At 40.0% G+C, this 26,572-nt stretch overlaps 1 protein-coding gene across 3 annotated transcripts in view; it reads right to left on the bottom strand.

Moving 5' to 3' along the window:
- Positions 1 to 26,572, bottom strand: part of MLLT3 (MLLT3 super elongation complex subunit) — a 137,874-nt gene that overhangs the window by 44,345 nt on the left and 66,957 nt on the right. For 2 of the 3 annotated variants that reach the window (XM_037373956.1, XM_037373958.1), the window contains exons 3-5: positions 23,462 to 23,544; positions 19,434 to 19,577; positions 6,069 to 6,188 (exon numbers count right to left, since the gene is read on the bottom strand). In XM_037373956.1, the coding sequence (XP_037229853.1) occupies positions 6,069 to 6,188; positions 19,434 to 19,577; positions 23,462 to 23,544 (347 nt within the window). Of the gene's footprint in view, positions 1 to 6,068; positions 6,189 to 19,433; positions 19,578 to 19,918; positions 20,733 to 23,461; positions 23,545 to 26,572 lie in introns of those variants that run through there. The other variant, XM_037373957.1, reaches the window with a different exon arrangement.

The raw sequence follows: 26,572 nt of genomic DNA, 5'->3' as shown, positions 1-26,572 counted from the left end.
TGGGCAGAAGTATCAACAATGAACAATATTATGACATTTGAATGTCAGAACATAAAGCAATTCTTCACTTCCCAGGCCAGCAACTAAAAAATGAAAATAAAAAAGCACTAATCATTCCTTGAGATTTTACTTCAATCAAAACTCTCTTCCTGGTGTTTTTTTTGTTGTTTGTTTGGGGTTTTTTGATTTTTAAAAAAACACCACAAACATGCTCCATATTTTATTTTATGCAATACCAGTCCCAAAGGCTGACATATGAACTTTTAATGAACATTAATACTTTTATCTTCACATATCTCTCTACCATGCCAGAGTTTTAAGTGTTGCCCTGGGCAGGAATAAAATATGTGCCATTAATAAACTAGATTGAGTCCTTATGTTTCTTACTTGTCTCCTTACTATGTATTTTAAATTTCTCCAACAGAAGAGATGAAATTTTAGTGGTTTTCCAACAGATAAGAGCTGTGAAATAGGTCCTGGGGTATAGCAGTATTAATTTCAAACAGGAACTTGAGAGCTTTCTTGTCTTTTCAGTTTTAAAATCAGACTTCTTTCCTCTTTCTAAAATATGGAAGCTAGCGCTGTCATAAAAATCACAGTACAAGTATACAATGTACTTATGATATGGACACATACATATACCTCTGTCATGCTCTCTGGGAACTACTCTTTCATTAAGACGGTCAACCCACTGCTTTTATATCTGCATTCATTCTCTAAGTAAAAAAAGTATCTTTTTCGTATTTCTTAAGTTTCTGCAATAGACTCTAACAGAAGCCAACAATGACTTAAGAGGAAGATAAAATTTGTAGGACAGAAAAAAACCCATATATATTCACTGGTAAAATTATATTATACCTAATGATGAATGTGGGAGGCTGGTGGGGATGAAATGTGGCTAAATACATTATGTACAGCACAGATCTTAGTGAAAATCAGAATGCACTTTCAATCCATTTTCTTATTTATCAAAATCTAACAGTGTGTTTCAATGTTTCTTTTCCTTCCCACCTTACAGAAGTATTACAAGGAATAAGAGTGAACAATGTATTTCTGCTAAGATGGACAAAGAAAAGGGTCTCTTCTCAAGTTCATATGCAAAATGGAGATCATAGAATTTTGGCAGGTAATATATTTACATACCATAGCTCACATTTGTGAATTCATCAAATATTAAAGCAATCCAAGCGAATGTTAGACTTTTATATATTTAATAACAAACATCAAAAGAGTAACACTGAGGATTATATGCCTGTTAAAATACCTGCAGATGTTTGGTTTTTTTCTTAAGCCAAGTACCACCATATATATTTAGTACTTCAGGATACATAACCCCTTTCATCCAGCAGTACTAACAGGTCTTTAAAAATACATACTTTAGAAGGCATGATAAAAATCTACAGTTTTACCAACAGAGAAAAACTGTGCTACTGTGACTGTTGCACTCAGTTCCTGCTCAGATTTTAGCTAATACAGCTCATGCTGATACATGCCTGATGTATGCTGGCATACATGCCTGATGTACGCTGGGAGCAGTAAGAGCATCAGGTAGGCAGGACAGGCGGTCAGAAAGAGCTAAAAGGGCCATCATGCAGCCATGATCACCTACCTGCAAACTGCTGTCTCCTGCAGCCACCATCTTTGTCTGGTAATTCATAAGAATCTACTAACTCATGGAAATTATATAAACCAAATCTCCAAGCTGGATGATATAAACCATCATCTTACAAAAAAAAAAAACCCAACAACTTTTGCAGTAGATCCATCAGCAGCTGGACTACTGAGGCTTTCAGGATTCCCAGTGTGATGCAGTGGACCCTCACACTGCGACAGAGGAGGAAGGATGCGCACCCTCACCTTTGGCTAGGTAACTGATTATTTTATTTTTTTTTGCTCCCAAGTGCATGAATTAAGTGTTACAGGTGATAAGTTATGAAACGTTATGACCTGAGTGGTGAATAAGTAAATTCATGTGATAGACTAGTTTGGGCTAAGGTGACCAAGTTCTGTTTGTTGTGTTTGTTTGTTGTTTTTCTTAATAAGCTCACGAAATAAAGTTTAAATCACAAGAGTACATTGTCCTGTAAATTTGAGAGGTCCAAACAGACCAAGACAGCTACTCAATAGGTAACACTTTTGCAGATTAAAACACTTCTGTAACTCAAGGCAAAAAATGGTGCTGAAATCTCTTTATCTTGCAGGGTTGGATTATGACTTTACACCATAAAATGTAACTCCCAATTTGGTTGAACATGAGTTTGAATAAGCAGTATCCTCTCAAAAGCATTTCAAACTCTCCAGTTGCTGACAGACATTAGGAACCTAATTAGCAAATGGAGCAGCTGGGGGCAGGGAGGGACAGTTCATTAAATTTTATAAAGTCATTAAACCGAGCACACTAGCATGGCCAGGCCAATCTACTGTACTCTGGGTTTAGTCTACAAATTTGTTATTAGTGATCATAAAAACGTGCATTATTTTCATTTGTAATAAAAGAGCATTTCTTCAAATTTTATTCCTATTGAAATAGTGCACCCATCTTAAGCCAATAGACTCGAATTAGTCTCAAATAATGCATCCTGCTTTTAAAAGGAGGAAGATATGTAAAAGTAAACACTTGCCCAAGGAAATTCAGATTTTTGTGAATGCAAATGTGTTTATTATTGAATAAAAACACTAACTGATTTGGGGGGGGGGAGGGGAACACACACACAAGATTCTGAGAGCCTCCACAAATACTGTGGTATTATTCCACATGCTAGCCGCATGGAGATGAAATTACCTGCTGCTAGCTCTTCTACAGATTATTACTGTATCACATATGTACAAAGCCTTCGACACTTCAGCTTGTCCAGCCCACCAAACTATTATGACCATGACACCAGGAGAATTAGAAGCAGATGGAGAATTATAAGGCTCAATGGTTTGACAGAGAAGTCCTAAACGGGGACCATAAAACAGTGTGGGGTTTTTTCCTGGTCACAGGGGAATAAGAGCTTTGGGTTTTTTGTTTATAAAGTAAACCTCATTTCACTGCAGCTGGCACTACAGCTCATTCCAAAAGACTTAATGATCACAACAAAACTAATCAAGCTGTTTCTCTGTATTCTGTGCATGGAGTATTTACATAATACAAACAGGCATGGTAATATGCTTTAAAATGCTTTAAAAGCAACACTAGTATCTGTAGCTAGCTTGCACCTATTTCTATATTCTGAAAAAATGCATAAAGTAAGGTTTCATGCATTTCTGCCTGTCCTCTGCATTTCCAAGACTAAAGCTTTGTTTTAGAATCACAATGCTGGGGTTCACTAATACCATCTTCATTAATTTAAATTCAAAATCTTTGAAGTTCAGAAATACAAATAGAAAAACAAACAAATACAAGCAATATTTCAGTAGAGGATGTGACAGAAAGCTAACTGACAGTTCTCTCTTACTTCATACCGCATTGTATTTTTTTATAAGTGAATGCTAAACCAACAATACTACTTCATTGCACTGGTTTTACTGTCTTGAAAACCAAGCCAAGCATATCAAAGGGCTATTACTGCAGCAGAAAAATCCCTGAATCATCCAGTACAGATGCCTGGAGTACATGCACCCACAGTTTTCGTACAGACAACTTAGATCCAAGAACTACCAAGACCTTTCTACAGCTCCTATTCTAGAGGCATATTTAAATGAAGTTTGGACACTGACGTTGCTCCATCACTGGAATTACTTTAAATGACAAAACCAAAAATCTATTTACACATTGGCTGGAACTCTCCTACCCCCCAACCAAAACAGAAATCCTAAAGACAAAAATCCAAGGGTTCTCCGCTCCCAGGATTTATAATAAAAAAATCCAACTTTTTTGTTATACTAAAATCAAGGTTACTTTATGTTTCCATTTCTCAAAAACATGATGATCTAGATATCTAGCCAGATATATACAGTTCTACGAGACAAGAGTTGCTCATCAGTGTGTGTGTTTTAAGTTGGACAGGAGGAAACAAAGATTGCTGGGGAGAGGGGTAAAATTGAATATTCACATGGACTGACAAGAAATAGTGCATTGATATAACATCTCTTCCCACTGTGAAAAACTCCAGTGAACAGCACAGAAGGTTGAAAAAAGAATGATTTCAAATAGACAGCACTGCTGCTGAACATCCCTGTTTTGAAACCAAATAGTTAAAAACATTCCTGTGTAACAATTTTACAGATATTGAATACAATCCTCAGATGTGATGCACATCTAGCCTTCTGACTCCTGTAACTTCCTGCTATGGGTCAAGTTCTCTGCAGGTAGTTGGGCTGCTTTGGCAAAAATGAAAGATTTCAAACGTTTATTTATAATGATGAGTAAAGCAAACATACAACACTTCCTTCACCCTAATTTGCTCCAAACACACTCCACACTTGTCGGGTTTCTACACCAGACAAAAGTTCAGTGTCCATATACAGTTCAGAAAATGACATCCCAGGTTAGCATTTGCTTATGAAAAAATTTACACTGAAGATTCAAGACTTACCATGGTGTACAGTTACTAGATGGAGCATTAGTGTAGGACTTGGTATCATGTTTGTACCTCCCTGAAATCCTTCTGCAGGTATTTGGGTTGCTTTTTTAGGTCAAGCCTCAGTATGCCTGCTTTGGCATGCAATGCAAGACAAGAGTGAATCAACATTACAGCTGAACCTGAAGAAGTGATCGGGAACCGAACTCTAGAGAGGTATCCAGCCTCTCAAGAACCTCTATTATAGATGGCAAAGTGTCGAAATAACTCATCGTCAGTATCTGAGTAGATGGAGATGCATTCTAGTCTAAAGTCAGTTATCTTCAGCACCTTGCTCCAGCACCTGATATAGCCAGATGCCTTCCTTTTAGGCATTAAGCAGTCATTTTGGCATGCCAAAGTAAGTGTCTTCAGTCTAACCCTCAGACTCAATCTACCGCAGTTCCTCACTAGGAATAATCATACATCCACATATCCTTTAAACATCACAAGTAGACGTGCATTAGAGGCACTCAGGTAAAATGTAAACCAGGCAGAAACATGTCAAAACAACCTATTTACCCCACCACCGCCATCCCCCACCACCACCGCAACCACCCCGTATCATTACTGTTGTGACACGTTCTCCAATGGACAGACTTAGGCAGATGCATAGTTCATTACCTGACAGTTATTACAAGATACAAGATTTGGCACAGCTACAGAACATGGAAGTTACTGATAAAAATAGGTATTGCCCCTTGTAGTACATGCGGTGCAAGATTAAGTAACATATTTCAAATTGACAAGATGTTAAGAAAGAAAATCAAAATCCGAACAATTTAACAGAACAAAGACACATATGTTAATTCATTTATGAAGAAGTCATTGTGTTGCATTTCTTATTTGAATAAATAACAGGATGCTCTTTATTCTCCCACACCATTAATTCATTTTGTCCAACTGAAGAAATTCTCCACTGTCTCAGAAAGGTCCATTTGTATTATTCAAAAGGTTCATTGGACTATACCTTTTTACCATGTTGATGGTTGGGGATTAAATTTGATGTCCTAGAGACTGATGACACATTGCTGTCTTTGAAACACCTAGTAAAGAATTAACCTCTGAAATTTAAACAAAATTATAAATACTAAAGGACACCAACGTCCAGTTTTCAGTCTACACAATTATCTTTAAGAGTATTCAAAAATACTTAATAAATGAAACAATAATTACAGTATTTTCTCATATTCTTCACATTTCTTTATGTCACACTTCCACCACCAGAATCCCCTAATACTAAAAGTGACAATAAGAATTCCTTCTGGGAAAGGAGGAAAACAATCATGCATGTACAAGAAGCAGAAAAGCAGTACCTTCATTGGCACCTCTTCTCACAACCATCCTTGCTCTCCTTGCTCTGTGTTATTTTCATGTGGTAAACAGTTCACAACAATGAAATACCAAAATCACTGGACTGTGTAATGAGATTGCAAAAATAATACCTAGAAGTATTTTTTTATCAAGTTAATTCCCAAGGAAAGCACCACTGACTGAAGTACCTTCTAGCAAAATAAGTCTCACCTTTGGCCCATGAGATGATTTCTTCTTCACTTCAGAAAAAGACAGGGAATTACTGGGCAGGTTGGGGAGATGAAGGCTCTGTCCTGAAGAGAATGATGTGCTATCTGACATCATCATGATCTGTTGTAAGAGGGAAAGCACATCAGTCAAACACTACCAACAGAGACAGTCTCACCTGCCTAAGAACTAGCAAAACACATTGGTAGGAGAATAAAACTTCTCCGCCAAAAGTATCCATGTATCTTCTCAACAGGTGATGGGTTAGTGAAACCACACTGCCATCCCCTATTTAATGGACAAATCACATCTTTCTGTTTCCATGCAAATGCAACAAAGCCCCCTCAGAAAACGGCATAACTTGTTTGATTATGGCTGCTTACACACCATGGCACCTGAGTCCCTAGCACTCTTGCTCTTCTCCTGAGCAATGCCTAGTACTCTTCAAAATGCATCCCACTTTCAGTAAAAGCTTCTGCAGGCTGCTGACATCCCATAAATACGTATGTGCAGCAGTCTTAATGTTCAACTAAAGCAAAGTGAGGAAAGACTGTAATGGGTGTAGGTGGCAAGGTTTGGGTGGTAGGGGTGGCCTCTGTGAGGAGAGGCCAGGGGACTCCCCCATGCCAGACACAGCTGGATCCAGCCGGCTCCAATGGACCCACTGCAGGACATGTCTCAGCCCCTCAGGCAAGATGGTTATGCCTCACGGAACCCAGGTTTACAGGCAAAAGACTGCACAGGCGAGGAAAAAAAAGAAAGTGTGAGAAACTGCAGCGTGAACACCAAGGTCAAAGACTGAGAGGAAGAGATGCTCCAGGCACTGCAGAAGGTATTTCTCTGCAGTCCATGGAGAGCTCATGCTGGGGCAGTTCCTGAAGGACTGCAGCCCCAGAGAGGCCCGGTGCTGGAGCAGAGGGAAAGTGTGAGGACGGAGGAGTGGTAGAGAGGAGCTGTTATGACTGACTGCCAACCCCATTCCCCATCCCCCTGTGCCTCTCCAGGAGGTGGAGGACATCAGTCTAGAACAAAGCAGTGAAGTTAAGCATGAGACAGTGGTGTTGGGGTGGGGATGGGGTGGTGTTTTCTTTTTTGTTTGTCTTGCTTCTCGCTAGCCAAATCTATTTTAATTTGCATCCAAAAAAAATTATTTTTCACAAGTCACATCTGTTTTGCCTGTGTCATTAACTGGTAAACAATCTCCCTGTCTTTATCTTTACTCATGGGCATTATCATTCTGTCTTCTCCTCTTGCCCTGTTGAGGAGACAGAGCAAGTGACCACGCGCCTGGGTAGGAGGTTCAGCCCTTAGCCAAGATCAGCCCACCACAGCCACACACTGTAAAAACAGCCTGAGGTTTTAACGTGAAACCAGTATAGCTCCGACTTCAACTTCGAACTTCAAGCTTCTGCTTTACCTAGAGCCCAGTAAACTGGATGGCTGGTGAGCAAGCAGCGTTTTTGCTCTAACAAGGATCTAGCTCCCCTTCTTGAGTTTAAAGACTCCTAAGTACAAACATAGTTTCCAGAGAAATCAGCCATCACAGAGCAGTTACCAGACACGTAAAGATGATGCCTTCTGTCTGAGAGAAACTCAGCTAGCTCCTGTCTTCTGCTGCAGCGCTGCTGTGCCTGGATTCTACTGCTTCCTAGCACAGCTCTTCATTTATCTATTGTTTCAAAACCCTAAATGGCAGTGACAGCTTACTTTGCCTGACAAGCCCTGAAAACCTGGAGAGAAGTTGCAGAGCTCTGCACTTAAAAGGAAACATATCTCTCTTTCCACCAGTTCCACACAAAGTCACAACTGGTTTTGTGGATGCCCAGTGTGGTCACCCTTGCGTCTTCACATGATCCAAACATCCTCTGATACTGGGGACAGTGAGAGATTGACCCATAACGTGCCTCATGCACATTACGATAAAGGAGGAACACAAATAGCAATATTTGGATATCTAGGATGTATATATGTATACTTCATATTTTACGTCTCAAAGTCAAGGTGGTATTTACTGCCTAGAGCTTCTTCAAGACAGTATTTAAATGTTTTAATTTTTTTTTGTTTAAACACTGCTCCAAATGAATCTTGTTGCAGACAACTTTGTTCAAAGATCATGCGGTAGCCTGGAGAATATTACAGGACATGTCTAGGTAATAAAGATTACTTTTACCAGCCTGTAAGTCGAGCATTACCTTTCAACATTGATGCTAGAATCCAAAGGTGGAGGAAGAAGGCAATAAATTTGTTCTCCTTCCTTGACCATGGGTTCATGTATTTTTTAAAAAAATAATAAATCTTTAAAAGTTATTAATGTATTCAAACATTTTGTGAAGTAAGATTCCACCCAGGGCATGTAACAAATTTTCTCCCCGATTCCTCATTTCCATTTCTCAGACACCTAAACCAGAGCCTGGCAGGAGCCAGAACTCTCAAAAATTAGCTGGACAAAAGCAATGGCATCCTTCTTGTCACCATGGTAATATCAACAGCAATCAGCTATTGTGAATTGCAATGAGGAATTTCTTTTAGCCTCACAACTGCTTTTTAACCTCAACTTGTCAAGGGTTTTGACTGAATTCAGCCCAGCTGCATGCAAGAGAAGGCACAAGCTAACAAAGAACGATCAGCAACAAGGACAAGGAAAATCTGTAGCCACATGTGCATACCATAAACCTGTGCAACAGGTAGAGAAAATGCACATCTCTACCATTATTTCTTCTCACAGACTAAGTCAAATGGGTGATTAAATGAGACTGTTCTCCTTTAACTGAAACTCAATGCAATGTTTTAAATCACAAACTTCACAGAAAATACCAATTGCATTAGAATCAAATCACCTTTCAGCAAAAGTAGACATGATGTTACCCATTTGTCATGGTTTAACCCCAGCTGATAACTAAGTACCACACAGCCACTTGCTCACTTCCCCCTTCCAGCTGCAAGGAATGGGGAGGAGAATCAGGAAGGAATGTAAAATTCAAGGGTTGAGATAAGAACAATTTAATAGTTGAAATAAAATGAAATAGACCAAATAACAACAACAACAACAACAGGAAATATAATCAACATGAGGGAGAAGGACAGAAGAATGAAATCCAAAAGGAACGGAAGAAAGAAAAACAAGTGATGCCCAATACAATACAGTTTAATACCAGGGTACCAAGATATGAGAATTACAGAGTAACTTGTACTAAGAAATATTTCAAGTGAGGTGACTGTCCCACTTAGCACTGCAGTGGTGTGGCCCCACCTTGAGGACTGTGTGCAGTTTTGGGTGCCACAATATAAGGGCATTAAACTATTACTGTGTCCAGAGGAGGGCAACCAAGGTCGTGAAAGGCCTCGAGGGCAAGACATAGGAATAGCAGCTGAGGTCACTTGGTTTGTTCAGCTTGGAGAAGAGAAGGCTGAGGGGTGACCTCACGGCAGTCTACAGCTTCCTCAGGGGGGGCAGCAGACGGGGAGGTGCTGATCTCCTCTCTCTGGTGACCAGCAACAGGACACGAGGAAATGGAGTGAAGCTACATCAGGGGGAGTTCAGACTGGACATTAGGAAAAGGTTCTTCACTGAGAGGGTGGTCGGTCACTGGAACAGGCTCCCCAGGGAATGGTCACAGCACCAAGCCTGTCAGTGTTCAGGGAGTGCCTGGATGATGCTCTTAGTCATATGGTTTAGTTTTGGGTAGTCCTGCAAGGAGCACTGAGTTGCACTCCTTATGGATCCCTGACAGCCTGGGATATTCTATGATTCTACGTATCTACGTTGGGGTTTTTTTGTTTTGTTTAAAATTCAATTTTTAAAATGTGTATTTTTTAATACTACCTGTTGGCAGGAATTTCATAATCCTCATGAATGGAAATTCTTTGCACCCATAGGAAGCAGCTAACATTCAATGATGTGAATGACAACAAGTAATGCTTCTAAAAACAGACAGGCCATAACAGGCAGGCTAAAGAGTGGGCCCACTACTCAATGGGGCAAGAGACCTCATGACAAAGAGCTTGGCTTATGTACTAAGTGTTCTTTTAGCCTCTCTTTTCACATGTAAGATCTTGTTTCCTCAGGCCTCCAAGGTAGCCGAGCATCCTCGCAGAGTCTGTAGTGGCAAGTCAGTGCCCTGAAGAGAGGAGGATTGAGTAAGGGTGTACTTCATCCATAGGGACACTCAGGTTCAAGAAACCAGGCTGGATGTAAGCAGGGGTACTAAAGAAGTTGGTCAGTACCATTTGCGAGGGAGCTCTCTGTCAGTCTTCAAAAGGTTGTGATGATCAGGGAAGGTTCCTGATGAATTCAGAAAGGCAAACATCACACTCATCTTCATGAAGGAAGATCTAGGGAGTAACAGTCCCATCAGTCTCACTTCAGTCCCTGGAAGAAGATGGAGAAAATCTTCCTGGAAGCCACCTCCAGCCACTGGAGGGACAAGAACGTGACTCAGAGCAGTCAGCATAGGTTTAATAAGAACTCAGAACCAGATCTGTGATATATGGACTGGATAAATAGATGATGAGATGGGTGGAGAACTGTTGGGACTGCTGGACTCAAATGGTTCTCTTCAGCTACATGAGGTCCAGCTAGAGGCCAGTGACTACCAGCACCGCTCCAGGATCAACACTTAGTCCAAAACTGTCTGAGGCCTTGATTAACAATTCAGTGGGATCGAGTGAACTCTCAGTAAGTTCACAGATGATACACAGATAGCTGTTTTTCAGAGATGGCCTGTGCTGTCCAGGAGAAGCTCCACCATACTAACATGACTGTTGGGTTAGCAGATGTTTAAGGAAGAGAAGAAAAAGATGAGCTGTTCCATAAGGCATACAGAAACTCAGTCAGCAGGTGATGTGAACTCCCAAGAAAGCCAGCCTGTAATCTAGTGAAGATGGACAGATGATGTCAACATGGTAGAGGATGCCAGTCAAGACAAAGAGGAGAAAGACCAATAGTAGCACTGGTTAATGCAACAACTGCTTGATGTGGCTAGACAGAAACAGAAGAAAATGCAGATGCCCACTGCTGGTTTTCCCTGTCCTGTTCCAAAGCTCATCTGTTCCAGTAACATCAAAGACTGCAGTTTTTGGAGGAGTTATTTGAATAATGGACAACAGAGATGGAACAAGCCACAATCCATTTCACTTTCTCTGTGAAAGGAGAACTGGAGCATCAGTGGGGGCATCTACTTAACACAACACTAAACTTGAACATGAGAAAATGAACCTCCGTAATTTTGCATGCTCTGGTTTACGCTGTAACTGGGAGGCTTCCTACACCACCACTAATAAGCTGTTCCATGCAAGTTTTAGCTCAACATAGGGAAGACGTGGTAACATCAAAATAAGTTTTCACAAGATCTCATCCTAATAATGTATCTAAGAAAAATTTATGAAAGCAATGCAAGACTAAATCATATTAAAGCATACAAATATCAAATGAATATGATGCTGGTAGTATCTACTATGGTAAACAACACCTGCTGCAGAGCAAAAGAACAAGTCTACATAAACTATGCTTTACTTTCATTGCTGTTATGGACAAATGTATAAGACAGCTTCCCCCCGTCGTGGTTTAACCCAGCCAGAAACTAAGTACCATGCAGCCACTCACTCACTCCACCTACCCCGCAGAGGTATGGGGCGGAGAATCTGGAAAGAATGGAAAATTTAAGGGTTGAGATAAGAACAATCCAATAAAAATACAATTAAATAGGAAGAAAAAAAACCCCAAACAATAATAATAATAATTATAATGAAAAGGAGAGAGAAAGGAAGATGAATAAAATCCAAAAGGAAGGGAGAAAAAAAGTGATGTACAATACAGTTGCTTGCCACGTGCTGACCAATGCCCAGCCAGCCCCCCAGCAGTGACCAGCAGCCCTGGCCAACCCTCCCCAGTTTACATACCAAGCATGACATCCCATGGTATGGAATACCCCTTTGACTGTTCCAGGTCAGCTGTCCCAGCTGTGTCCCCTCCCAGTCTCTTGTACCCCTCCTCCAGCCCTCTGGCTGGCAGGGCCTGAGAAACTGAAAATTCCTTGTCTTGGTATAAACATCACCCAGCAACAACTGAAAATATCCACTGCTATCAACATATTCTCAGATCAAATCCAAGACACAGCACTGCACCAGCTACTAAGAAAAAAATTAACTCTGTCCCAGCTGAAACCAGGACATTCCCCCCAACATTTTTCTCACCAGTCCACCCCATACAGAGAGAATCTTCTCCTTTTGTCATATGTGCCAACAAAGCATTATGCATATCAGCATTCAAACTGATCTGCTAGTAGCGGTATCTTGCCTCTAGTTTACCAAACACCTACTTTAGCCTGCAGCTGTTGAGCTTGTATTTAAAAAGTCTGTCTACCAGCTGCTTTAAATAAAAGACAGCTTCCTGGGCAAGGGCAAAGAAAAACTTATTTAAAAAAACAAAACAAAACAAAACAAAACCAAACAACGAGAAGAGAAAATCCACTGGTATTCACATTATTGGGCAGGAATGCTCCTACCTGCTTAATCAACCTGAACTGAGCAATCTCCATATTACCTGACCTGCAGGCACCTTCTTAACGGCATTCCAGTTTGCTACTCAAGACAACTAAGTGCTATGGAATGAAAAATTGCCACGTGTTTTATTTATGTAGTTCCATGTACTGCTGAACAAAGGAAGGGATCAGGGAACAACAACTGTGCAGTACCAATTATCTTAATACAATCAGGAACCCTTTTCCACTATCCTTTTCCCAGCATTTTGGGAAAAATTATGAAATTATAATACCTGTACATAAACCTACTAACAACAGATTCAGAAATCTCCTTACAAAAACCTGACCTAAGACAACACTTATCTACCAACACATTTGGCAGCTTGGAATATACAAGCACCCAACAAGAACCACTCACTTTCAGAATACAAAACTTTGCTTTTCAGATCCCAGTACAGAAAGCATGAGGAACAGCAGGAACAGCCTCAAAATGTTCCATGGAAGCTGGTCTTCTCTTGTTGCCAGTATCTACAAGTGCACATTGTGCCACCCCTGATGCATGGGAGTCATGTATCTACCAACCCACATACGCACTTACACAGGTAGAAATTACAAGAGCTGTCACAGTTGCTCCAGATCAAAACAATCACCTTATTAAGGCACATTAGAGCTTCTCCAGGGGAATGAATCACTACCAAAAAGCTGTTGCCTGTCTCCTATTTTTTCATTTTCCTGAATGAAAGGAGGCTATCAACAAAGCTGGAATAATCTTGCATCAAACAGATCCACACCAAAGTACCTGTTGTATTTTCATTTCCTGAGCTGGTAATCTACAAACACCTTCATACAACAGAACTCAGAGCAGGTTGGTGAGCTTCCTCACAATGTGCTGCAGAAAAATTCAAATAGTACTTTCAGTAAAGAGCTATGAGGTATCTGCTAGAACTCTGGGGAAAAGGAACCATTATTATAACGTTTGTGCAGCACTGAAGATGAATTCTATTCATTGTGCATCAGTGGCAGATAAACGGACTTCTTTGTGTGGTCCTGGGTTGCCGCACCCATGGTGTTTTACAGTGAAGAATGAGCTCATTCACCACTGAAAGCACTAAGAGTAACAACAAAAATCCATTTGTCCTGATAAACTATTACTGCTATTTAAACCAAAAAACTCATAAGGGAATAGAAAACCTTTTAGAATTATTTTATTTGCTTGAAAGTAAAGTAATACATAGTTTAAGAAAATTAAATCACTTAATTATTAAAAGCACAAGATTAAAGATAATCCCTTCCCTAGAGCAGCATTATACTTAAGGTTGGCTCTGGGTAGAAGCCAACTATTCCAACTGACACAAAGGAATTGCAAGGAAAGAGGGAGAATAAAGAAAAGAGGGGAATCCCCATGATTTCATCTTCATTACATGAATTAGGAACGTAGGTTTTAGAACAGGCATCATGCAGGTTTCTCAAGTGACTGAAAAGACATTTCTCAACTGTGAAACAGTTAAACCACAAAGAATTGAAAAAAACCTCAAAGAACACAATGCAGTGGTTTTGGCAAAGCCTGATCTTTTACCTTGGTACTTTTTTCTAAAAATCCTACCCCTTTCAGAATGATTCTTTCTGTCTCTTGACTCATTAATACACCAATTCTCTTCAAGGAAAGAGTAGTCTTAATATAGAAGCAGAACTGCTTGTATTTCCAGATTAATTTTACAGAAAGCAGAGAAAAAGGACACCTCTATTGCTACAACGAATTGTTACTACTCTAAAAGTGACCTATTCCTTGCATTCTCTAAATCTGAAACCTCAAACTGTTACCGTTAATAGTCATGTGCATTTGTAATAACCTTATGAATTTTACTATTTTTTCCATAGTGGTAACTGCTTTCTAAGAAGCATCTATAAAGCTTTTCCTTTTATGAAAGAAAATTCAGCTATTAAATGTTGTCTATATATTCCTGGATTAAACGACTAATTTTCAGTCTCCTTCCAAAAAGGTGGGAGTATTAAACAATATAAATATTTTTATTTATGTATTTGAACCTACTGGAGAAAGGGCTTTATCAAATTGCTGTCTTATCATGGACTGAAAATACTTACACTACCTTTTCCTGCAAGAATCAAAATTAAGTTATTCATAACATCGTATTCAAACAAGCGATGCCTGAGTAAGCCTGTGTTTCCAGCAGCAAAATTCAATTCAACTGGGAGGTAGCTGTCATTCAGCATCTTCAAAATTAATTTCTTTCTGTCTTAACAAGCAGATTAGGTATAATTTTCAATTTTCTCTTGAAACTGAAAAACATGCAAGCCAAAAAATCAACAGAAGCAGCACTACTGCTGACAATACAAAACACATCAGTGGTGTCAGACCCTGTTTATAAACGGTTTTAGTGGGATTCAGCATTCAAAATCTACTTCAAATTTGAAGATTATTTTTTAACGACTGTAACTTCCAAGTCATCCCTCTCCCCATATTCATACACAGGAATCACAACACTGCCTATTTTCCCTCAGGCTCTTTCACATTTAAAGGCTGAAACTAATCAGAAAGGTAACTGACAAATCTAGGAAGGAATGACCATGTAAGGATCAATGCTTGCTGGTGTTTCCTTGATTAAAACTTGAATCCTGCTGTACCTACTCATGCATAATTTCATGCTGTGTCTAGAGGATAAAGCTCAGTAGGAGACTACATGAATATAGTTCTGTCACTACCAGTAACTTGACGATTTTCTCAGTAAGAATTGGATTAACTAGAAATCATCATTTGTATACAGGGTGTCTTTGGGGATCTCAAGCAACAGGTTGGATTATGGTACACACTGCTAATTCACAGGAATCATATCTGTATACATGGTACCTTCACATCATTAGGTACTACACTGAGTAAATGGCACAAGAAATTTCCACAGCAGACAAAGAAATGTCATTTTGAATACATATGCAAAAAGATGGAACATAAACAATTACACTGAATGGTTTGATTGAATTTGCCCATTGTACTCTTAAAAACATTTTATTTCTCCTGTAAACATTTCTTTTTACATTTATTAGAACAAGGTCAACTGGAAGTAGGTAAATGTAGAGATGGACTTGAGCATTAATATCTTTTCAGGGGGTGGGGGAAGCTCGATGTAGAAAATATGTTTCTGAAGGTGGAAAACTTGGACAAGACTGAACTGAAGGTTCCCATTTACCTTCCCGACTACAGAAATACAATCTCTGTAGCCAAATCATATCCTTCTTCTTGTAAGGACTGAAAGAGCAATTCTCTTGGAATTACTGGACAGATTGGAAGTCAGCAAGGTGGTAATTACTAATGATAACTGACTGCACAATTATGCTTCAATTCTGGTGGTATCAAGCTAAACGCTGAGAGAAATATTCCACATAATTAATCTACATGACTGGCACCACGCTTCATGTCCTGTGTCCTTGCTGCCTTAACTAAAGTGGCCGCAGTGCCACTGCAAAACTGTGCTACAGTTGCATTCACACTTGTTTGACTACTTGGGATACTCAAATGTTACTCTTATTCTCTCCTAGTGAACTGCAGGATAACCGGCCAGGCCTTTGGGCACATGAAGGATGGGGAAGGGTAATTGTAACAATGGAACGGCAGACTGCTAGCACTTAATTTTAAAACAAAAGAAGGGGTTCTTAGCCTTAAAGACAACATTGGCTGTAGCAAGTTTCCCTGACTGGTTTGCATTTGGAATGCCACAACGTGTATGTGTGAGGGAAAAGGGGAGTTGTGAGCATCCAAGCAGTAATTCAAGGAATATGCGGCAAGAGATCAACACATAGACAAGTCTATACTAAATATAGCAGCATGCAGGTGTCAGATGAGCCTGTAGTCTTCCCTTCAGAATGACACACTATCTGTAATAAACATGTTTATGCAAACGAGAAATCAAGAATCATATTTAGTAGTTTACACCAGTGAAATGACACGGTCCATGAATTTTGCTTGGAGAAAAACTAATGAGAAATCAGGGGTTTGAGGTGCACAGAAATCAAGCAATTTACACCATTATTTAAAAGCATGTAAGAGAAAGGCTGACATCTTGGAGTGCTTTTCTTAAAGCTGCCACTCAGTGTTTTACATTAAAATGGTGTCTCATTCCTTTCGAAGGACATAAACTTCATTTTGCCTTATTTGTTCTACTTTTTCTTGAAGACAGCCATAAGCCAGAAGATTTGCTTTGACTTACAAGTGCGTGCAAACCCCATCTTGTACTTTATTACCCTGTAAATGTTTTTCTGAGCTTTTCTCAGCCTAAATCATGGAAGTTACGTGTGAGTTAATGTTTTGTGAATTCTTTGTCTATTCTACTTACATTCAGAAGCAAGAGCCAGCTTTCCAGGGCTCCTGAAACACTCAAAGGAAAGCCTGAGTGTAGCACTTCATGAAAGTGTAACAGGCCTTTAATGCTGGGAGATGGAAGCCCTTCATCGAGACTTTTTAATAACAAGACAGAGTACCATTACATCATCTCTGCCAAGTTGGTCAAACTCCTAGGTCAGAAAGCCTACAGAAGGAAGCATGCAACACTGACAGGTTCAAAAGAGACCCATTTCTTGGAAGGAAATTGGGAAAACTGAGAAGGAAAAAAAGAGACACACACACACACAAAAAAAAAAAAAAAAAGGCAAGCAGTCTGTAGCCTCCAGAAGACAATGACACAAAGCATTTTAGGAATGACCACACCGAAATATTCAGGGAAATAATTTTATCAAAAAACTCATGTTTTCACTGTTCACAATTAGGCAGTACTTTTGCTTTTGTTACCTCATGAAACTTAAAATTAGAAAGCACAGAAAGTGAGCAATAAAAGGGATGCTGCCTATTTTTACCTTTTTAGCCACCTCCCAATGTCCCTGCTGGTATCATTTAGATTTATTATACTTGTGGGTAAAACTTGTCCATTGACAACTGACCTGGTATGATTAATATTAAAGCAGTAGCTCATGAAGTTTTCCAGAACACAATCTTGACGTTTTATTTGCAAACACAATAAAGAGCCAATACATTGTCCAGACATGGATACCCTCTTGTGCCTAATAAATACAAACACAAAACACAGCTCGTGCTTCTATTTCAGTACAACTATAGTTGTAACAGTTCTCCAGGAGGATAGCAAGGTCTTTCAGACTGCATCTGTGACTACTTATTTTTGCTTTGTTTTCAAAGACCTTCTTCAGCAGACTGAATATTTTCACACTAGCTACCTCTTATCTCCAGCCCAGAGCCTACTATTTTCTAATCCTGCCAAACAGGACTACCCATTTTTGTTATGAATGGTCACAAATGCAAAGCATTGGCATTTAATGTTAGTAAACCCGCAGTATGAAGGCTTGCTTTACATCTCTTATCAGTGACCTGGAGGAGGAGACAGAACACACTTGTGTTCATGAGATTCGCAGATGACAATCAGCTGGGGAAGGGAAGCAGCTAACAAGAGCAGGGCTCCCACCAGAAGGTGACCCAGACAGTGTGAAGCAATGGGTCAACAGCAGCCTTGTGAAATACAACCAGGACAAATGCCAAGCACCAAGCCCTGTTCCAGCAAGGCAGAGCTGCAGCCATGAGGCTAGGCCTGGGAAACAGCTCTGGGACATGGTCCTGGGCACTGGAGGGCAGTGAGCTGAGCCGGGGCCACCCACGTGCCTGGGCAGCAACAAGGGCCAGCAGTGCCTGTAGTCTCATGAGCAGGTCACAGCTCTGCAGGCCAGGGGAGAGCAGGGACTGCACCTTGTGCTTGGTGCTTATCAGACCCCATCTGTGTACTGCCTTCAGTCTGGGTCCCTGACACAGAAACACCACCAACAAACTGGTGGGAGGCGAGAGGAGGCCACTGAGACTGTGGGGCTGGAGCCCTTGCCCTGCCAGGAGAGGCTGCAGGATCAAGGCTGCTTCAGGTGGGAGGAGGGACAGCTTTGGGGGCACCCAACAGCATCCCCAGCACAAACTGGAAGGAATGGAGGAGACAGTCAGGCTTTACAGGGTGGTGCGTGTAGCAGGAGGGCAAGAGGCAGAAGCACAGGATGACACAGCTCAGACTGGAGACAAGGAGATGCCTCTTCCTCACGAGGACAGCCCAGTGGTGGAGCTGGGGCCCAGGGAGGCTGCCCCACCTTCAGCCAGGGGAGGTTTCACACCCTGGAAAGGAGGGGCGAAGCCCTGAGCAGCCTGGTCTGACCCCAGGGCTGAGGCACTGGTGGTCCCTGCCAGCATGAACTATTCTGCCACTGTGTGTAACACAGCAGAACAGTTTCCACTAATGGGCAAAGTGTAAATCTAAAGGTTTGGCCCTCTCCTCCCTCCAAACGGGCAAACTTCCTTTGGGCTCCTTCGTATCAATTAATTCTACCAACATGTACAGAAATCTTGGTAAATTTTCTGGTTCAGACTGTGTAACATATATAAATTCAAGTAGGTTTATTTATACTTACAGTTTTTGAGCTGTTCTACCTTATAACTATTGAATTTATTCTGCTTAATATAGAACCATTTATCTTTAAATGAGACACATTTTATTTTCTTATTACTTCCTCCCATCACAGTACCCCTCCTGTATTTCATCTCTGGGAAGTCAAGCAAGCAATGCTTCATGCATAAGGTCTAAGTTCTGCTTTTGCAGGAGTAAACGTTAATCAGCTGGGTGTGAAGACAGAGATCTAATCATGTATTTAGAGTAGGCACATGCTCATTTGCTCACCCACTCTGCTCAAAGACAACAAGCACTGAGCTCTTACATGAAGTTAATCACAAAACCACTTGGATTCACTGTCAGGTAAATCTTTATTATATTAATCATGCACCAGCAATAAGCAGCAACATCTTTACTGTGATGGCTTTTGACACGGGTGCAGGACTCACCCCTCCTGCCTTTAGCAGCTTTCTTCTGAATTCCTCTGTCGGGTTGTTGAATGTGAGCTTTTCACAGCGGAGATGATTTACAGGTGGGTGGCCTTCAAGGTGCAGGAATAAGTCATAGTCAAATCGAACTTTCTTAGGTTCTTCCTGAGGGTTGAAAATAACCAGATAGAAACATCTAGCACCAAAACTAAGTTGAAAATAAGAACTACATAAAGACTGTAAATTAAAATGAAAATTATGTCATTTTTAATCATTCTTTGTGTTCTCAGACACATGATGGAATTTACCAAGTGTCAGCTGAGCTACAATAAATCAGAGAAGTTCCTATCAGCCCACAATAACACATGGTAAAATGCATGAACTTCATGAACTTCAAGCTGTCCTGAAAAGGCTTAATTTGAAGTGTTACGTCACGTTTGGCACAGGCAGCAGACATACACATAGGCAAGTATCATGATTCAGCTGACACAAGGTAACTCACTCACCAGCACAATCACACTTTTGAGCCTCAGATAGTACTGAAGACACTGCAGTAAGTTTTTAACACAAATTCCTCCACAAAGCCAAACACCATTGTTTTCTTCACAAGTTGTAGAAAGGGGTAAGAACGAAATTGTTGCAGCCATCTGCATATGATCTCCTATGTATGGGGTCTGCTCATTTATTAATGAAACTTCATTGCCTTGAACAAGTGTGGCCAGCTAGATTCCAAGTGTTGCACCACAGCTTCCAAGCGATTAAGATTTTCTGCTGCTGCAGTGAAAAAAATGAAACTGAATGTTCCCTGTACCAATACGGAGAGAGAAAGAACCGGAAAGTTAACTTTATCTAGCAAAAAATCATCAGTGCTCTACTGCCCCAAGAAAGCCTCAGCTGAAAAAAGGATACTAGTGGCATTGAACAGACTTCAGTTTGTAATAACAGAGAAAAGATACCAAGAACACTTTGTGTTATACATTTACACAGTCCTTTCCTGAAGCTGTATGTAAGTTAAATGCTCTTTTAAGGCAAGATGAAGAAGCCCTTCCTCAAAAGGTCCTGATGTACAACAGAAGCCACCAAACTAATGTCAATCTTAAGGCAGAACAACTAAAAAGTCAAATTCGGGAAAAGCTTTAGCTACAAGGGAACCATGAGAGAAAAGGAGGAAGACTTATAGAAAAATCTTAGTCCATATCCAACATTGCACGTAATCAAAATGTGTGCTTTTTTCAAGAACAGATGCTTAAAAAACTTGCATTAAAAAATGTTTAGCTTTGATTAAGGATTCCAAGGATGTAAAGAACAGAAATAGTAGAAATCTCAGTTATTCTAAAAGTTAAAATCAGAGATTTCAAACACGGCCAAAGAGCAGCCTCATCATCCCATCTCTAGATTTGGAGCAGACAACAGAAGGGTATATGAAATAAACGGTCTGCAGTAGTCCATTTTTGAAGACAGAAGAGAGTAGTTCCCTTACATGAATTATTTTATTGATGGACCATTTTCAAAGGCAACCATGGATGAAGATATTTCTTATTGTTAAAAAGATTAACACACGACTTCTTGCAGAAAAAAAGTGGATGTGATTTACTCCACGGTCTGTCTAGAAAACTGTGAAGTTGCTACAGGCAAACAGTTAGTACCAGACAGCTTTGCCATAGAAGCAAAGTTGCAATAACTTATAAACAGGAAGAACTCTGTGGAAAGTTAGATGAACATAACCAGTGATTTTGAAGATGACTTTTACTACACAAAGGACTCCCAGTACCACTGTCATTGTGTCAAAATGGTATGACAGGGAAGGCAGATTATACTGCAGTTTATGAACCTTACCCTAAATGGACTGCATTTTGAAGTAGGAGTCTTTTGACCTAAAAGCGTCTTTCAAGGACTTTGTCTCAATAGCTAACAGATGCTCTGTTACTGCATCTGGGAGGGGTGTTTGCTTGCCATTTCTCCAGTTCTTTAAAGCTTGGAATATTTTCCATCAGGGTGAAATGCCTATTAGATTTACTACCAATTTCTGCTTAGTCCTGGGAACAGGGACCCTTTTAATTCTCCATGGTCCAAGTGGCTTCCTGTACCCCTGCCTTCTCTATTCACTAGGGTACCTTCTGAATCAGAAATTGAAAAATTGTCTACCTTGAATAAGTGATGATGGTCTGTCTCCTCTTCCTCCTTCTGTCTATCTCCTCTTTTTCTGTACTGGAATACCTGTGAAGTGGCTTAGAGGAGGAAGAGTAGCTGAGCCAGGAGAAAGCAGTAATTTGCCTCAGGAATGCCAGCTCAATTTTTGTGCCACTTTTCCTTTGTATTGTACAGACCCCTGGGAAGGGCATGCTCCTGCAGCTGTGTGAAGAGCTAGCTGACTCACAGTCCAACTGCTGCTTGTCGTATTCCATGACACCAAAATAAGGGTGATGGATGTTTGCAAACTTCCTAATTCCACATGCTGCTTGAGGGTGAGGTGAGTTGTAATCACTGCTGCCCTCTTGATCTCAGTCTAAGCCACAACTCCTGCTGGAGAACTCCTGAGATTTGCAGGTCTCCACAGTCAGCAAAGGCAGCCAAAACTCTGAGTGAAAAACAAAAAAAGAAATGTCGGGCAGGAAGCTTTCTGTAGAGATGCTTCAATGACTGACTCACTGTCTTCTGACTTTGTCTGCCCAGTTTTGGGATGACCTCTTAACAGAGGCAATAAAGAGAACGGGCTGCTTTTCATTAGATTTCCTGAATGAATCAAAACTGCTTCCCTAATATACACAGTGCTGAAAAGCGTACCAAAAAAGCCAGTCAGCTCACTGAGGCAGTTCTGTCCTTTTCCAACAGCAAACAGGGTAGCCTAAGCCCTGCTCTTCACAGATTGATACAGGGAACATTTCAGATTTACCTGTTCTGTTCAAAACCTAGAACTTAGAAAATGCCTGAGCAGAATTATCCACACCTGACACCTTGACAGAGCTTTCTGTGAAAGACAAAAGAATACTGGAGTATCTACTTAAAGGCATACACAGTTAACAAAGTTGTACTCTTAACACAAATTTTAAGTGACCAGAGTTCCTGAAAAAGTCTTTTACTATGCATTTCTGTTTTCCTTTGGTTTTAGTTCTCACCAAGCATTCAACACATGAAAGATGTAACGCTGACTTGACTAAAATAATTATATTAAACTACATCTTGGTAACATAAAATAGTCACAGAGTTATCTTCTCTGCCTGCAAAGTATAGTACCAGATCCACCAAGGCACACGGCATACAAAAGGAACCTAAAATACTGCAGTTATTAAGGCACTGTACATTAAATCTTGCAAGCTTTTTGCTCTATAATTCCACCCAAATCCTGTTCTTTTTAACTGAATGAATTATTAGTAAGACAGACCCTGTTACATACATTAAAGCAAATTTCTGTATTTGCTATCTAAGAAACCCACAGTAATTGCAGTATTTACTTGAGACTCAAGAACTTGAGATACCACAATAATGCAAGCTTTGTAGAACGGCACTGGGTTCGTTTTTAAACTGTGCCCCCTGGTAATGTTGAGTACAATCAATGTTCACATGCAGTGTAAAAGAATGTTTTTTCAGTTTGAGGATACAGGATTGAAAAAAATCCAAAACTGTTCTGCAAGATCAGAAAGTGAACAAATTAAAAAGATTGGCAATACTAAAATAGAACGAGTTCATTATGAAATCAATATACTCAAGATCAGTTTCCTTTCTTAAAGTTTAAGTGGCCCTTTTACTTCCTTAATCATCATTTAAAGCCTGTCCACTTCTGAGTAGGGCTAGTAACTCTTCTGAAAAATTACATTCAACTTTATTATTTTATCAGGTAATCCTAATTTCATAGTTATCTACTAAACACAACTATGCATTTCTAGAAATTACAGTGACTTTGAATTGAGGAACAGCACTGACAAAGACAGATTTAAACTTAATTTTTAACTGAGTTTATGAATTACACAGTAAATACTTTAAAAACTCTGACTTCCACATGATTTTTTTAATTTATTTTTTTAAAAAATGAAAAGTGTGTCATTCCATACCTTGTTCTTGAAGTAAACCTCAATTGGTAAAATGAAACCAGCATACCCAGATTCTTCAACTTTGTATGGTGGATCCTTGCACACTGAAACGAAAAGAAAAAAACATATTTAACACACACAAAAAAAAGTTTTACATGCACAAGCAAAACATAGGAGCAAATAATCTGTGACAATAGTTCTATGGCAGCACCATTACAAAACTACACACACACAGTACTACATATCTGTGCAAAACTCAACGTGAATTTTGCAAGCAAATCGTTCCTGCTGGTATACAACCTACAGTTTAGGGATAGCAAATTTTTCTTTTTTTTTTTTCTTTTTCAGTCCTTTCAGACTGCTGAAGTAGAACCACCAGGGACTTCAACACCAGGTGGACCCACTGAGTACCCACAACTGCTACATAGGCACTGCAGCCATGGCTTGTTCTGGGAATGGAAAGTAGGATTCCACCCTGAGAGAGTTAAACATGTAGAGGGCAGAAGAACCGCCAGTCATGTATTCATAACCTACTACTAATAAAATGCTAATTCTAATAACTTTAATTTAAAATAAATTAATTACATTAGAGCTAATAAAATTAAAATCTGTATAACTGGGGGGGAGGGACACACAACACAACATTCCAGCTTAGAGAACCTAAAACAGTATTCGGGTTTACCCTATAGGATTCAGACTTCTTTAACTGACAGTGAGTATTACTAGCTCCAACATCTCCCTCAGGTTTTCAGTTTATGCAGAGGCTTTTAGTTACATGAAATCCCCACAGTATTGAACATGAGCTCTCTGAAGAAAGTGACTCCAACCAGTGACAAAAAGCAAGTTGTTATAGAACCTGGAACAGAAGCCACCTCTTCTGTTTGGCTGCATGACAACCTCATTACAGAATTCATGCCCACATAACACATACACACAAAGGTATGCTGAGAAACCACATCTCCTGCAGCATCAACTCAGATGCTTCCAAATGCTGCATCGATACGTATGACACGTTATACGCACTACCATCTCTATGACATCATAGGCAAATGACCAGTTTCTCAACTGTAGATTTGTTGTCTACAAGTAAACTGTTCAATCTTGCTGACTGAAAAAAGAATTCAGACTTCGAGATAGATCATCATTTGCTAAGATGTACAGTTTTTTCAGAATTCCCTGTTAGCCGTTCACTGTACTGTATCGGGTACAACAAGCTACAAAAAGTGTGTCTTGCAATCAACTGTGCAGGGCCTGAATACCAAAATTATTATTTTTAGCAAAGCACCATAGATGGGCACTTACCACTCTCTACCATCCCATCAGGGATGACAGGCCCATCAGACACATCCAGGAATACAACCACTGCTACCTTCTCAATAAGTATCATTGGTATGTCAGCTTTCTGAAGACATGCAAGCTTGGTTAACCCCAAGTGAATGAACACAGCAGAATTTTCTCATACTACCTTGCCATTCTTCTCCTGCTCTGCTAGCACCAACCCCACACAAGGACTTCAAGGATGAGAAAGATTCCAAGTCCTTGCTCACCTACTGAAGCTGGCCATCACTACCCAGTTCACTGCATGCAATCATTAGAAAGGGAAAAGGATGACAAAAACAGAGTAAGAATAGTCTCTTTTCCAGGCTCTTCTGCAATACTGTCTTCTTGCAGCTATAGAATTTAGTTTGTTTTTCTTGGCTGGAAAAAAGAGGACTTACGGTTGATAAAGTGGGATTGTAAAAGATTTTGAAGAAACGTGTTAACAATGATAGGTCAAATCTGAGAGGTGGTTTCTGATACATAAACCTTTCAAGTTGGAAACTGGGCATTTTGTTAGATTAGAACCTCCCAGAAGTGGTATTTCACCTTCTATTGACATGTCTTCCCTTAAAATGGCTTACCAGCATTTGAAAAATGTAAATAGTCCTAGTGGAGCACAGTGACAGGTTAAGAGTTATACATTCTGACAACTTTTTCAGTCAAAATAGAGGAACCTTCCTGCTTCTCCCCTGCCTTCAGAAGAGAACATGAGAAGAAAGCCTTCCCAGTATTCTTCAAATGATTAGCAGGGTTCAGAAGACTGAAATCTAGTTCTATAAAACCAGGGAAAGATTATACAGCAGCATTTATCCAGACAGAAACATAGGAACTGTAACAATACATTAACTGTTACAGAGATTTCAGGCTCCATTATATGACAGGTCACAAATCTTCTTTTTTTAAAAAATAAATATCACATCAACTTCTTCCTAAGCACTTAATTGGTACAGAACACACTGTCAGCATAAGTATTTCTCATTCTCTCCCTCAAGTTTATCTTCTTTCAGATTTACACAGCTGTTAGCCATGCTGAACAGTACCTTGTCGAAGTTCCAAATACAGTTCTGAAAACGAAGTCTGCTATACTTGCAGGCTTTGTTGAAATTTGGGTGATGGCTTAAAGAATAACCACAAGGAAACTACCTCGGGTGCCCTCCCCAACTGAAAGGTGGACTTCTAATAAAAGGAAAATTCTACAATCTTGTAAACGAAACCTTCCTGGGAATAAAAAAAAAAAAAAAAAAAAAAAGCAAGCAAGTGACTGAGAAAAGCTCCATGCCACTGCATATGTGTAGACAGCAACTATCGCATTTTCCTCACCTTTCTTGTGGAAGCCACTACTACATGAACTGGCAGAAACGCACCTCTGTGCACTCTGAACTGGCAGAAACAGCACCTCTGTGCACTCTGAGCCAGCGCTCACCGACATAAGCTCCTTTTGTGCTGCTGAACTGTCACAAGTAGTATCCAGGGCTGCAATGGCATGTGTGGTTTAGCCAAGCCAACACACAAACATCCTAGCAAGTTTTGGTGAATGGAAAAGACAGAAGTGGCAAGTTAGGTAAAATACAGAAAAAGTAGAAAGAAAAAAATAACAGGAGAGGAAAAAACCCCACACCTTTAGTGGAGAAGGAAAATAGAAGCAAAAGCAAATTACAAGTATAGCCCCACAGATCAGAACCAACAACAGACACTAGGAAGGAGTGATTTTGAAGAACCTGGAAACCCTAACAGCTTCTCAAAGCTCCTTCAAAAAAGCACCTACACTACATCAGGTAGATAAACTGGAAAAACTGCCCCTCTACAGACATA

The sequence above is a fragment of the Falco rusticolus genome, chromosome Z (genome assembly GCF_015220075.1).
Source record: "Falco rusticolus isolate bFalRus1 chromosome Z, bFalRus1.pri, whole genome shotgun sequence".
NCBI lineage: Eukaryota > Metazoa > Chordata > Aves > Falconiformes > Falconidae > Falco > Falco rusticolus.
Note: the sequence above shows the minus strand (reverse complement) of the source record. Positions and strands in the feature narration are given on the sequence as shown.